Consider the following 11,727-nt stretch of genomic DNA (forward strand, 5'->3'; position numbering starts at 1 on the left):
GTAATTTAATCATCTGTGCTAATTTGTTCACACATCTGAAGACCATAAAGAAAAGGTGAGAGCAACTCAGCCAATCCCCAATTAGAGATTAGACTCTTAAACACTGTGCAATTTACCATTAGCCACAGAATACTATTATCTTTATGAAAAGTTCAGCTAAACCTACCAAATAGATTAATTTCCTGAACTGCTTTCCCCATACTAGAAAGTATATTTTATAACAACTAGCTTGCTAACAACTAAAATAATACTCACTTACAAACTTAAAATGCTACTCCCCTATGAAATAATGCTATAAACCTTTTTCTGTTCCAATTTCACTTAAACATACTGTGATTATCATTCTGAGTGAGAGAATTCAACATTGTTTCCATTTGTTTATATGAATCTTGATGCTAACAGGGCAGTCTGGTTTATTAAGTACCAAAAAAAGTGCATCATTAGGCCTTCTTTTAAAAGAGACAATCTCGGGAAATAACTGATTTTTAAACCTAGTCAGATTTAAACTAGAGTTCACTTAAGAATAAACTCAATTTCAGCAAGCCCTAATCTACTCTTCAATCATCCCCAGCACTATGACATAAATAGGTCACCGGTGGAGTTTCACAGGGGCCTTTGCTGCAATCTGTTTTATGAATATGTTCAGCAGTGCAGCCTGGAAAAGACAGTAAGCAGCAAGTAAAAAAGCTTGCTCCATAAGAGAATTCATTCAAAGTAAAAACAATGGCTGAAGAACTGCAAAGAGACCTTACAAGTCTAAGTGGGCAATGAAAATAATTGTATATGAACAAAATTTACACACATTGGGAGTAGCCATCCCTAACCTCAATGTAAAACAATGGCTCCTGAGCTTACAATCATCATTCATGAGCAAAGAACTCAAATGTTAAAGGTGACTCCAGCAGTTCATGGCAGCCAAAAGAGAAATCAGATTTTGGGTAACTTTACTAAAGAATAAAACACCCTGAGAACTGCGTGTAGTTCTAGTCCCTTCATTTCAACAGGGTAAGTAAAAAATGAAAAAAAGTTGAGAGAAAAGCAAGGAAGATGATCAAAGAAAGCTACACAACTGTGTAGGGTGCGACTGCCCAACCTGGAAAAGGAGTCAACGCAGATGGGTTATGACAGAAATATAAAATTTTGAGTGCATTGAAAAAGCACCTAGGCATCAACCACTTATCTATTCTGAGAAGTAGAGGCCATCAAATAAAGATAGTGGAAACCAGGTTCAAAGCAAACAAAGGTTGGTAGGTTTTGTCCTACACCTGGGACAACTACCTCCTCCCCACAACAGCAGAGCCGGGGTGGAAACAGAAGAGGGCATGCGTGTCCTGGAGGACAAGTTGGATACGCATCAGCCCCACACCCTTGTGTTGATGAAGGCTACACCTCATACTAGGATGCAATAGTATGACTGTAACCAGCTGGCTGTTTAAATTGTTCCCCTTTCTGTTCTCCTTGTTTGGCAAGAAGGAAGGTGTTGCCAGAATGGAGCAAGTCACCAAGCAACACCAGTAAGACGGATCAGGGAATCAGAGCACACAATGCACCAGGAAGAATTTTGATTTGTTTAGTTTCAAGAAGAGGAGGATTAATGGGAGAGTAGATCTGACTGCTGACAAAGAGGTGATTATGGAGAAGACTAAGCCAGACTCTTCTTAGAGGTGCACAGCAGAAGACCAGAAGGCGGGTAATGGTCATCAGCACAGAAAGGCAAAGTCCCAGTTAAGGAAGGAACAATTACTTCACAATGAAGGTGGGTCAAACACTAGAATGTGTTGCCCAGAGATGTCACACAAGATTATCTCCACAACATACTTAAGATGGAAGTTTGGTATTTGCAAAAGCACAGGTTGCAAGTTCAGGTTGAACATGGGGCCAGCTTGCAAGTACTTTAAAAGCCATGGCCCACTTATAAACATAAGGGCTGATCTGTTAAACTAGCTTTTTTGACAAATACATGATGAAAAACCAGGAATTCTCCCTGTCAGCTGCTCATTTTCCCCTTTCTGAAAGGAACTATGTGAGCAATTACTATTGCTCAAATAGCTACATCCCAAGTCCAACTAAGAAGTCTGATGCAACAGATGAAAATAGTAGTTTTACATAGTTGCCATTAGATATCCCTAAATCTTACCTCAAGTGGAAAGATAACCTCATTAGTTCTACTCAAAGCTGTTATCATTTTTAAAATAACAGTACTATGCAGTCTTCTGATAAGCACCAGTTAACCCAAAATTGTTTTTAAAGGCTTTTACTGTATACCAATAGTAACCTACTATGAAACTTAGAAGATCCTATCTTCCATTTTGCACAGGAGATACAATGGCAATTTTACCACTTTGCTACAAATACTTAAGTGCTGGAGTAGAGTAGGAGGAAAGGCAATTGAAATGCTCAGCTTGATTTGGTATAACAACCAGCAGAAGGAGCAAAAGTGTTAAGCTTTTTCCACAGAATCTGTTGTGACAGAAGGGTACTGCACATTGACAAAGCATCTTCCCTCTTACTCTTCGCCCCCAAAAATACCAGGATTTTTTTTTTTTTTTTGCCTACTTGAACAAATCCATGAAGTACGTCAACAGACATTTGGCAACGTAAGTTCCAGCAATGTGAGGGAAGTTTAACAACGTAGCTGGTAGGAACATGTTCCCTCTCTCCCTCCACGGTTCTGTGAGGAACCTGAAATCTGGTAGACCAACTCTAAAATGTGAGATGATCAGGCAGTATTTAACATATGTACAGTGTTTACACTCTGACATACTTTTGGATTAAGTTGTACATGGAGTTGACATAATAGATGGTATCTGACAATATGGTTATCTAAAAGCCGCATGGAGACGTATTTCACACAGTGCCCTGAATCGGTCAGATAACTCCGTAACAACGCTGGCCTCGAGCTTGAATGTGGTTCAAAAGTCAAGAAAGTTAAGGTCATTAGTCTTTCCTCCCCATTCAAAGTGGCAGCTCCAGTTGTGGTTGAAATGGCTGCACTGGTGATACAACTGTACTCCTTTAGAAATCCAGTATTGGTAGACTAAGTATTTTTTTTTGAGTGAAAAATATTATGTTCAAATCAACCTTACCATTTTCTCTTTTAAATAAAAGCAGGTTTTGCATGTCTTATGCGGCAGTGCCAACTGTAAAATGCTCTTGAAACACTCACTGCGCACTACCAAAACCTTAAGGATTCATAAGTTTTTCATTCCAATAATTAAAATGCAAGCAGGAATAAAGAAAAAAAAAATAATTTATCTTTAAATCCCTTTCAACAGCCATCCTACTCAGGAGCTGTAGAGAGCTAACTAAGCTCCTTAATTCCCTTCTATTTAACCCTCTCCTGAAGACTGATGTTCTAATGAGATATCAGTACAAGATTCTGTCCTTTGCCACAGAGCATTAGAAAAGATTCCACAAAACAGTCCAGGCTAAAACAGACATTTAACTCTTGTACAACTGGTTAACATAACGCAGTTGGGGAGTTTGTATACTTTTCGACAAGAGGCAAGGTACTGAATGACAGGTCTGCCTCCAGGCAGGTCACAAAGATCACAATAACCCACCCAAAGAGAAGGAAACCTAGCTGTCACCCTTGGGACAGCAGAAACCCACATACTGTAGTAGTTTATATAGTCTGTCAGTTGGTTCAGCAGTGATGAATTTTTCTTTCTTTGGCTGCCTGCCACTGAACAAAAGCTAATCTTGCACCTAAACAATCTAGGCATTAAACACACAGGAAGCCTTATCTTCTGACTTATGACATAAGATGACAGACAGAGCTGGTGAAAATAAAGAGACGCTGCCCTAATAGCCAAGGGCAGCAACCCTTTAAGTACAGCAGGATTTTTAACACCCAACGAACTCTACATCTTGGCACTAGCAGTTGATGTGTCTGCTTTGCCAGCCACAGATGTCAGGGGAAAATCTGACTTGGACAGTGTAACACAGAAGAGAAACTTAAGACCACACAAAACATGCTTATTCATTCTTGTCTTCTCGACACTTACGAAAACAGTATCTGAATCAAGTGCATCTATCCTAAGCAAATCCTCAGGTGCTTGTTTCCATTTCAGGTATGCAAAACTTAGTAACTACTCACCTTAAAATAATTTCTCTGAAAACAGTCTAAGAATCCACAAACAGCATCCTCTTAAGAGCTAAGGTTTGAAATTCTTAAAAAAAAAAATAAAAAAATAAAGAAACCCACACAGAAACAAAACCTAAAAAACACCCCCACAAACCAGCCACAAATATGCCCAAAAGATTATTTCCTGACCACTGTTCAGCCGGCAGGTTGAAATGCAGCAGCACCACCTCGATTTAAGCACACAGTTATGCAATTAAACACTCCAAAGTGCCAAAGCTACAGTTGTGAAGGAAAGCTTTACCATGGCCATTTCTGGACTCAAAAGCAACATATTCAAGTGGAAAACTCTGCCGTTTGTGTATGGAAAGTCCACCTCAATTAAGTCTGTTTACAGCAACATTTAAGTCCTGACTAACCTTGTTTTAGTCAAATTATAATAGATTACCAAATTAAATGAAGAGGAATTGCTGATGCAACCGTATCAGTACAAGAAGTCAACCCTTTCATACACAGGCAAACGGCAACTACTTCATTTTATGGAAATGACTCTACCTTAACAGTGATGTATGCACCACACTGCATAACGAAACGCTGCTGCAGTGTATTTTTTTTGTTTTGCAATCAGCAGCCCAAGCACTCCGAAAGGCTTCACACAGAGAGAGTGCAGCATTCACATAGGAGGAAGGCCTTAAAAACATTAAAGCTTGTTCAGTGGAAAGTTTCCTCATCGCTGCATTTTTCAGTAACAAAGATGTTGTCAGAAATGACAATTTTTTGTGTCCCCTGATGATGCCTTGCTAGCATTTGGTTATAAGCCATAAAGCAGGAATAATTTCAGCCTGTCAGGAGTCTAGCTAATGCCCAGTTTCCCCCTAGAGAGAATTCCTGTCAAACGTAATGAGAGCTCCAAAGGCCCTCTCTACAACATAATGAGCACTTAGGCCATGCTGGTGATCAGCCAGCAAAAAGCATCAATTTGAGTCTAGCTACACCCTTGGGGCTAGACGTCACCAGTTTTAATAAGAATTATGATTACTATCTGCCAAAAGCCTCCTCAGAACTTATCGTTAGTGGTGGAAATTCAGAAGAATGTCATTGGTACGTTTTTTGTTTCCTGTAATCTAAGATCACCTACATACTGAACTGTAACACCATTTGGCATCCTCATTGCAGGCGTCTAAATCAAGTGTCTTCAACATGAAGGTGCTACTTTTATCGGAAATTAGAATTACTTTAAATGTAAAAGCACAGTATCTGAGACTCATATCCAGGGATATGTATTTATGACTTCAAAAGTTTATCTTTTTCTTAACAGAGCAAGTGTGCTCTATTCTCCCCAGCTAGAATCAACATAGCTATAATGCTCTGTCATAAATCTTAAAAGCTTCCAAAGTATCACTGCCTACTGGGTATGTAATTATAGTTGCCATACATACAGAACATTAAACCCTTGCAATACACAGATGTTAAGGTCAAAGTGGAAACCTCAGTTCTGACACTCTTTAATCTTGTGGGCTTAATTGATTTTATCTAAAGTTAATTCCTAGTACATTTACTGAAGTCACACATTCTCTTCAAAGATCTTCTGAAAACAACATGCATTTCGCACCAAATGAAGCTCCTATACAGATGTTGGCTTGCTCACAGGTTACGGGGTGCCAAACAGTTGTTTGGAGAAGAAAAAAAAATTCAGGAAAGAAATCTCCAAATCACAAAGCCTGGGAAAAAAAATCACCTCACAGGAAAAGTGACGTTCTTGTAAAACACGAGACAAGAAAACTAATGCAGCTACAGTACAGAAGCAAGTCAAACACTGTTCTAGTTGTTCTGTCTACCTATTTGGTACGTTACCTCAAAAAAAAAAAAAGAGGTGGTTGTAATATTTCTTCTTTTACAAGCATTTTGGATTCAAACAAGTTTAGCTCTAAAAAACCAAGATAATACCTACCCAGCTTTGCAGACAGAAAGGCATCATGGAATTACAATACCACCTTATCAAATATAATATTTTTAGGGGAAAACAAAACAAAAATCAAAGAGTTCAGAGTTACAAAAGCAAAATTCAACTCTGCAATTCACTTGCTTAATGAAAGTCTTTGAATATACTTAAGATCCGAAGCCTGAACTAATCAATTTCTTCGCTGTGCCCTAGCCGGTCAGCCATGCTCTTTAATTTAATGAAACAAGAGTTTTAGATGAAATAGCACATACACATCAAGAAAGAATTGTATTGTTGCACTTTGAAATGTGTCCAACTGTGCAACTTCATCTAATGATAATTTTTTTTAAGAGGCCATCGATTTCTGAAAGACTTATTGTACCAGCATCTTGATGAAAAAGTGAATGTCAGCATATCTACGGAATACTTACACCCTGCCATTAATGCTTTATTTGGCAGACAATGACTACTCAATTGAGGGTCCTCTGGGCTGAGCAATCATTTAGCTTTTCTTCTCTTATGAGGTCCTTAGTGTCTTGTTCCAGTTCAATACTCTTTTTATTCACCATTATAGTGGCCATAAGTGTGAATTTTATGGGAACTTGCAAACTCATAGTCATAACTAGAGCTTTCCAAGTCACTAATCTTTTCATACCTTTAAGCGGCAAGGATTTGAGCAACTATCACTACATATGCTACACACGCATAAGACTGGTTCTACATATCAAAGGCTCTACCACTAACAAAATAAACCACGTAAAGCACTGAATTACGTCTTTGAAACCACAGACACAAGACCTTTCCTATTTTTGTTAGCATCTTTGTTTCAATACCAAGAAAGCCTTGTCACTCAACCTAATCTACACCTCATTTGACAACAGGTAGGTAAAGGTTTACTAATCACGGCTACAAATCAGCCTATTTATTCAGACACATGATACAGTCATCCAAACATAAACAGAAAGGCTACATTTAAATGTACTAGATAGACTGCAGATTTTGTGGTTCAGAAAACAAAATGCCTTACCTGTTTGTGCATTTCAATGTTTAATCCATACGACATTTCATAATACTGCAAATAAAGGAGCATACATTATTTTCTTATGCTGGCTTACTTTGTGTTAGGAGATATTTACTGAAAGAAAATACAAATATACTTACCATCACATAGTGTCTCTGCATTTCTGTCTTTTCGCTTGCCAGTTTCTCACATTCCAATTTAAGGCTACAAAATAGATCACACTTTAATGTAACTGTTATGTCATTTGTTTTGACATCTACCCACTTTATTTGTATTTTGACAGAAGCAGCTAATTAAAAAAACCTCATAAACCAACAGGCAAATATAGAGAGAAAGACTTAATTCATACTTTAAATACAAGGGCTGAACAGGAAATTTAAAAGGTACTTCACGGGTGCTGTATGAGACCCAAACTGTCTCCAGAACCCAAACATATACAATCTTCATGCTTTGACAAAGAGGTGCTATGAAGTGCTACAACTTTCAAGCTAGAACTGGATCTTAATTATTCCGAAATACTTCTCTGTAGTAAAACAGAGGTATTTCTTTGTATGCAACATTTAGTAAATTACTGCCAAGTAACACCACTCAGGTTTACAACTTGAGTATGTCTATAATTCTTAAGTACACTCTAGCTAATGTTATCTTGCCCACAGCTTGAAAATCACTAACTTTGACTATCATTTACTAGCAAGTTTGTTTTCTATTTTTGTTTTCATAAATGAAAAGAAGTTGCATTTGGCACTTGCATATCTCATCACTAACAGTAGTATAATTTTATGACTTTCACTGAGGGCAAATGGCTCAATATTCCCTTTGTTCTCTGACAAACTGATTTTTTTTTTTTTTAATGACACCAGTAAGCATCCCAGGGAACAGTTGGCATGTAAGCCAGCATTTTTCACTCACATCTGCCATATCAAAAGTTTATAGTTTACACTGTATTTCTAAAGTAATAAATGGCTTAAACAAGTTAACGATTTTAGATAAGACTACAGTATCACAGGTAAGAAAGAAGGAATCCTAATCAAAACAAAGCAATTTCTAACTGAGAAACCTGCAAAGCTTTTATTCCTATCCAGATCTTGCAGTTGCATGCAAGTACAAAATTAAGGAAGATTACTGCCCCTTAAGGCCAATTATCCTGCGTATGCAAGAACCCATACCCTAAATCTCTGCAGGGACCCCAGCAGCAAGTACAAATTCAACAAGAACGTCTGACTGCCAGCACAGCAATCAGAAACGCATGCCACGGCTTCAGTTTCACCTCAGCTTAAGAGTTAGTACTCCAGTACTTGTGTGCTTTAACAATCCTTCTTGGCTCTTCTAAGCACCGCGTGTTGGCATTTTATTAATCTTTGCATTAACACCACGCGTAAATGAGCAAACATGAGAGTTAGCCTCCTTAATGCTCTGTGCCACAGAATTACCTCAGGTCTTCTCTCGACATACTTAAAAAAAAATCCTTCACATAAGGATCCCTAAATTTTTTTTTTTTTTTAAATGGGGCCGAGCCGCCCCAGCTTCGACACTACCACCCTTTCGCAGGTGCCCGGGAAGCACACCGGCAGGACCACCCGCGCAGGGCAGGGCTGCCTCCTCCCGAGCGCCCCGTCCTACGGGCACCCCCCGCCACCGGGGCTCCCCGCGCCGCCCCTGACCACACCGGCCGGCAAAGGCCCGCGGTGCCGGGGAGGCCGGGTCCCGCGGCGGGACTCCGCCGCGACGCCGCACGCCACCGCCTGGACGCGGCCGTTCAGTGCAGCCTCCCGCGCCCGGCCGGGCACGGGACAACGACCCCCGGCCCCGAGGCGCTCACCTGTGGTACTGCGCCTGGAGGAACTGGAACTCCTCCTTGATGCGGTCCAGCGACTCCGGGATGGTGAATTTGAAAGGCTGGCCCGCAGCCTGGTGCGGGGTCTGGCGCGGCGGGCACGGGAGAGAGAGGCACGTTCAGACACAGCGCGGCCGCCCCGCGGGGAAGGGGTGGGGGGGTGGGGGGGTGGAGTGCGGTGCTGCCCGCCGCGGCAGGGCCAGGGTGATGGAGAGAAGCAGGGAGGGAGAGCCCGGCCCGGCCGCCACCGCCCCGGGGCGCTGCGCACTTGTTACCCACCTTCCCGTCCCTCATCTGCAGGGGGGAGAGGCTAACCGCGCTCCGGGAGCCGCTCCGGCCCCGACCCACCCGCTCCTGCCGCCGCCGTCTACCCGAAAGCGGGGCGTGCCGGCTCCTCCCCGCCGACCCCCGCCGCGAGGGCACGGCCGGCCCCGGCCCGGGCGCCGCGCTCGGCGGGGAGGGGGATGCTGCCCGGCTCGGCGGCGACCCCCCGCCGTCATTCCCAAGGCAAATAAGTTGCCCACGAAACAAAAAGGGTCGGGGTAGGGCAGGGGGCGCGTCCCCTCCCCGGCCGCGCCGGCAGGCAGGATGAGCCGCTCCTTCCAGGAGGGGACAAACTTGGGAGGGCGCCAGGCCCCCTCCCCCCCCCCGCCCCCTTAGCCGGGCAGGGGAGCCGGGGGTGCGCCCCGGCGGGCAGCGCCGGCAGCGGGGCGCCGCCCGGACCGCCCAGCCCCCGCCCCGTTCCCCGGCCAGACCCGCGCCCCCATCTCCGCGTAGCGGCGGCCCGGGCCGTACTTACGGGGTGCCGGCTTTGGGGGAACATGGCTCCGGGCGCGGCGGGGCTCCCTCACAGCGCGGTTCTCGTGGCGAGCCCCCCGCCCTGTCCCGGCTTCACACCCCGGGGTGCCGAGGGGGCCGGAGCGGCGACGCCCGCCGGCCGCCTTCCCTCCTCCTCCGCCACGGGCAGGAGCGGGGCGAGGCGCCGCTCAGTGCCCCCGCCGCGGGGACATCCTCCGGCCGCGGCGTCCTTTGTTGCTGTTGTTCCGGGGACGGCTGGGGCTGCCCGGGGGAGGCGGACGGGCCGCGCTCCGGTCGGTCACCGCCGCTCCGCGCTCCTTCGGCGGCGCTTCGGCCGGCGGGCGGCGCCCAGAGCGCCCGGGCGCGGCGGGACGGGACCCGACGGGGTGGGGGGCGGGGGGGACGGGTGGGGGACCGCGGCCGCCCCGCCGCGGGAGTGAATAATCCCCCCTCTCGGGCTCGCAAGTTGCCGATGCGATTGTGAGGCCGGAAACCCCGGGTGGAGGCGACTCCTCTCCCCACTTCTGCCTTTTTGCCAGGAGGGGAAAATCCAGCCGGAGGAAGCGGGACGCGGTGTCAGCGGCGGGACCGTCGCAAGCCGGGGGGGCGAGAGAAAGTCTCCAGGGAGGGCCGCGCTGCTCCCGGGCGTCGGCGAAGGGGCCAGGTCATCGGCAAGACACGGAGCGATGAACAAGGGAGGAAGGCGGGAGGAGGAGGAGGAAGGGGGCGGGGGGGGGCTCTGCACAGCCGGCCCCGATCGGAGCAGCTCCAGTACAACATGCACGAAACGCAGGAGGGCAGAGGAGGGGGAACACACACGCAGCAGAGACTCTTCCGATAGTTGCAGAAAGGTCCCTAGGACAAAAGAAAACCAAAACCCCTCCGAATGCCAGCTGGCCCGACCGGCCAAGCCGCCCGCCCCGTCAGGGGCAAAACAAAAAAAAAAAAAAGAAAAAGGGAAAAAAAGATAAAGGAGTCCGTATCGGGACTAAATCAGACGGGAAGCTTCTTCGTGCAACTGCACCACCGCAGCCTCCTCCGGGCGGGCGCGCATCTGGGGAGCTGCGCGTCTCACCAGAGCCCTCCGAGCGCGGTACATCGCGGCGGCACCATCATCATCATCACCACCAGTAGCAGCAGCAGCATCCTCATCCTCCCCCTCCTCCGCGCTGCCCCACCGCTCCTCGCCGACCCGGGACAAAGTTGTCTCCGGCTGAGAGATCCGGACCCGAGCAGGCGGAAACGCCACCGGCCTCCTTTCCCCCTCCCCTCCGCGCCGGCCGAGGGCAAGGGGAAGCTGGGGCGGCCCCGCGGGCGGCGCTCGGCGGGACGGGTGCGCGGCCGTGCCCGAGCGGGACGCGCCGTGCTCGCCCGCGCCGCTTACATTAGCACGCGGTTTCACACTCCGCCAGCTAACCAGCCGCCCGGCCCCGCCCACGCCGCCGCGCGGGGGGTGGGGGGGCGCCCCCCTTCGCCGCCCAATCGCCGTCCTCGGCACCAACGTGGGGCGGTGATGCGCCTCGGCCCCGCGGACCAATGTCGAGAGCCCCAATCCCGCCGCCTCTCAGCCTTTCGCTGGGAACCGTTTCTGGCGGAGCGGCAGGAGCGCTCCGAGCTGGCCAATAGGAGGGCGCGGAACGCGCAGAGCCGCGGGGAGGAGGGGAAGGTCGGTGGGAAGGAGAGTGGAGAGGCTGAGCTGTCAATCAAAGTAACGTGGGGCTGGCGGGCGGGGCGGCGGGGCTGCCGGCGCGCCGTGCGCGCGGCGCCTGCGCGTGTCCGTCGCCCGGGCCGGCGGCTCCGCAGCGGGACGGGGCGGGGCGGCCCCGCAGCCCACCCCAGTTCCCCACGCGCGACGTGTTCTTCCCGTTCGCTGTTAGCGCGGCTGCTAACGCGCGGCGCGGTGTCAGAACCTGGCCCAGACCGGGCCACGCCGCGCGGCGCGGGCGGTGGGAGCGGCCCGGCTCTGCGCCTTCAAGCCCGCGAGTGGCTTATGTTCGCGGGTGCTCCGTGGAGAGGGGCGGCTCGCCCGCCAGTGGGGGGGGCGGGGG

At 47.8% G+C, this 11,727-nt stretch overlaps 1 protein-coding gene across 4 annotated transcripts in view; it reads right to left on the reverse strand.

Moving 5' to 3' along the window:
• The window catches only part of LOC129199284 (transducin-like enhancer protein 1), an 81,648-nt gene extending 70,599 nt beyond the window's left edge, over positions 1 to 11,049 (reverse strand). For all 4 annotated transcript variants that reach the window (XM_054809526.1, XM_054809525.1, XM_054809524.1 and 1 more), the window contains exons 1-4: positions 9,681 to 11,049; positions 8,867 to 8,967; positions 7,188 to 7,251; positions 7,054 to 7,098 (exon numbers count right to left, since the gene is read on the reverse strand). In XM_054809526.1, coding sequence (XP_054665501.1) covers positions 7,054 to 7,098; positions 7,188 to 7,251; positions 8,867 to 8,967; positions 9,681 to 9,704 — 234 coding nt within the window. In that variant the 5' untranslated portion in view covers positions 9,705 to 11,049. The remainder of the gene's footprint in view (positions 1 to 7,053; positions 7,099 to 7,187; positions 7,252 to 8,866; positions 8,968 to 9,680) is intronic.
• Between the last annotated feature and the right edge of the window lie 678 nt (positions 11,050 to 11,727).

Source organism: Grus americana, chromosome Z, assembly GCF_028858705.1.
Source record: "Grus americana isolate bGruAme1 chromosome Z, bGruAme1.mat, whole genome shotgun sequence".
NCBI lineage: Eukaryota > Metazoa > Chordata > Aves > Gruiformes > Gruidae > Grus > Grus americana.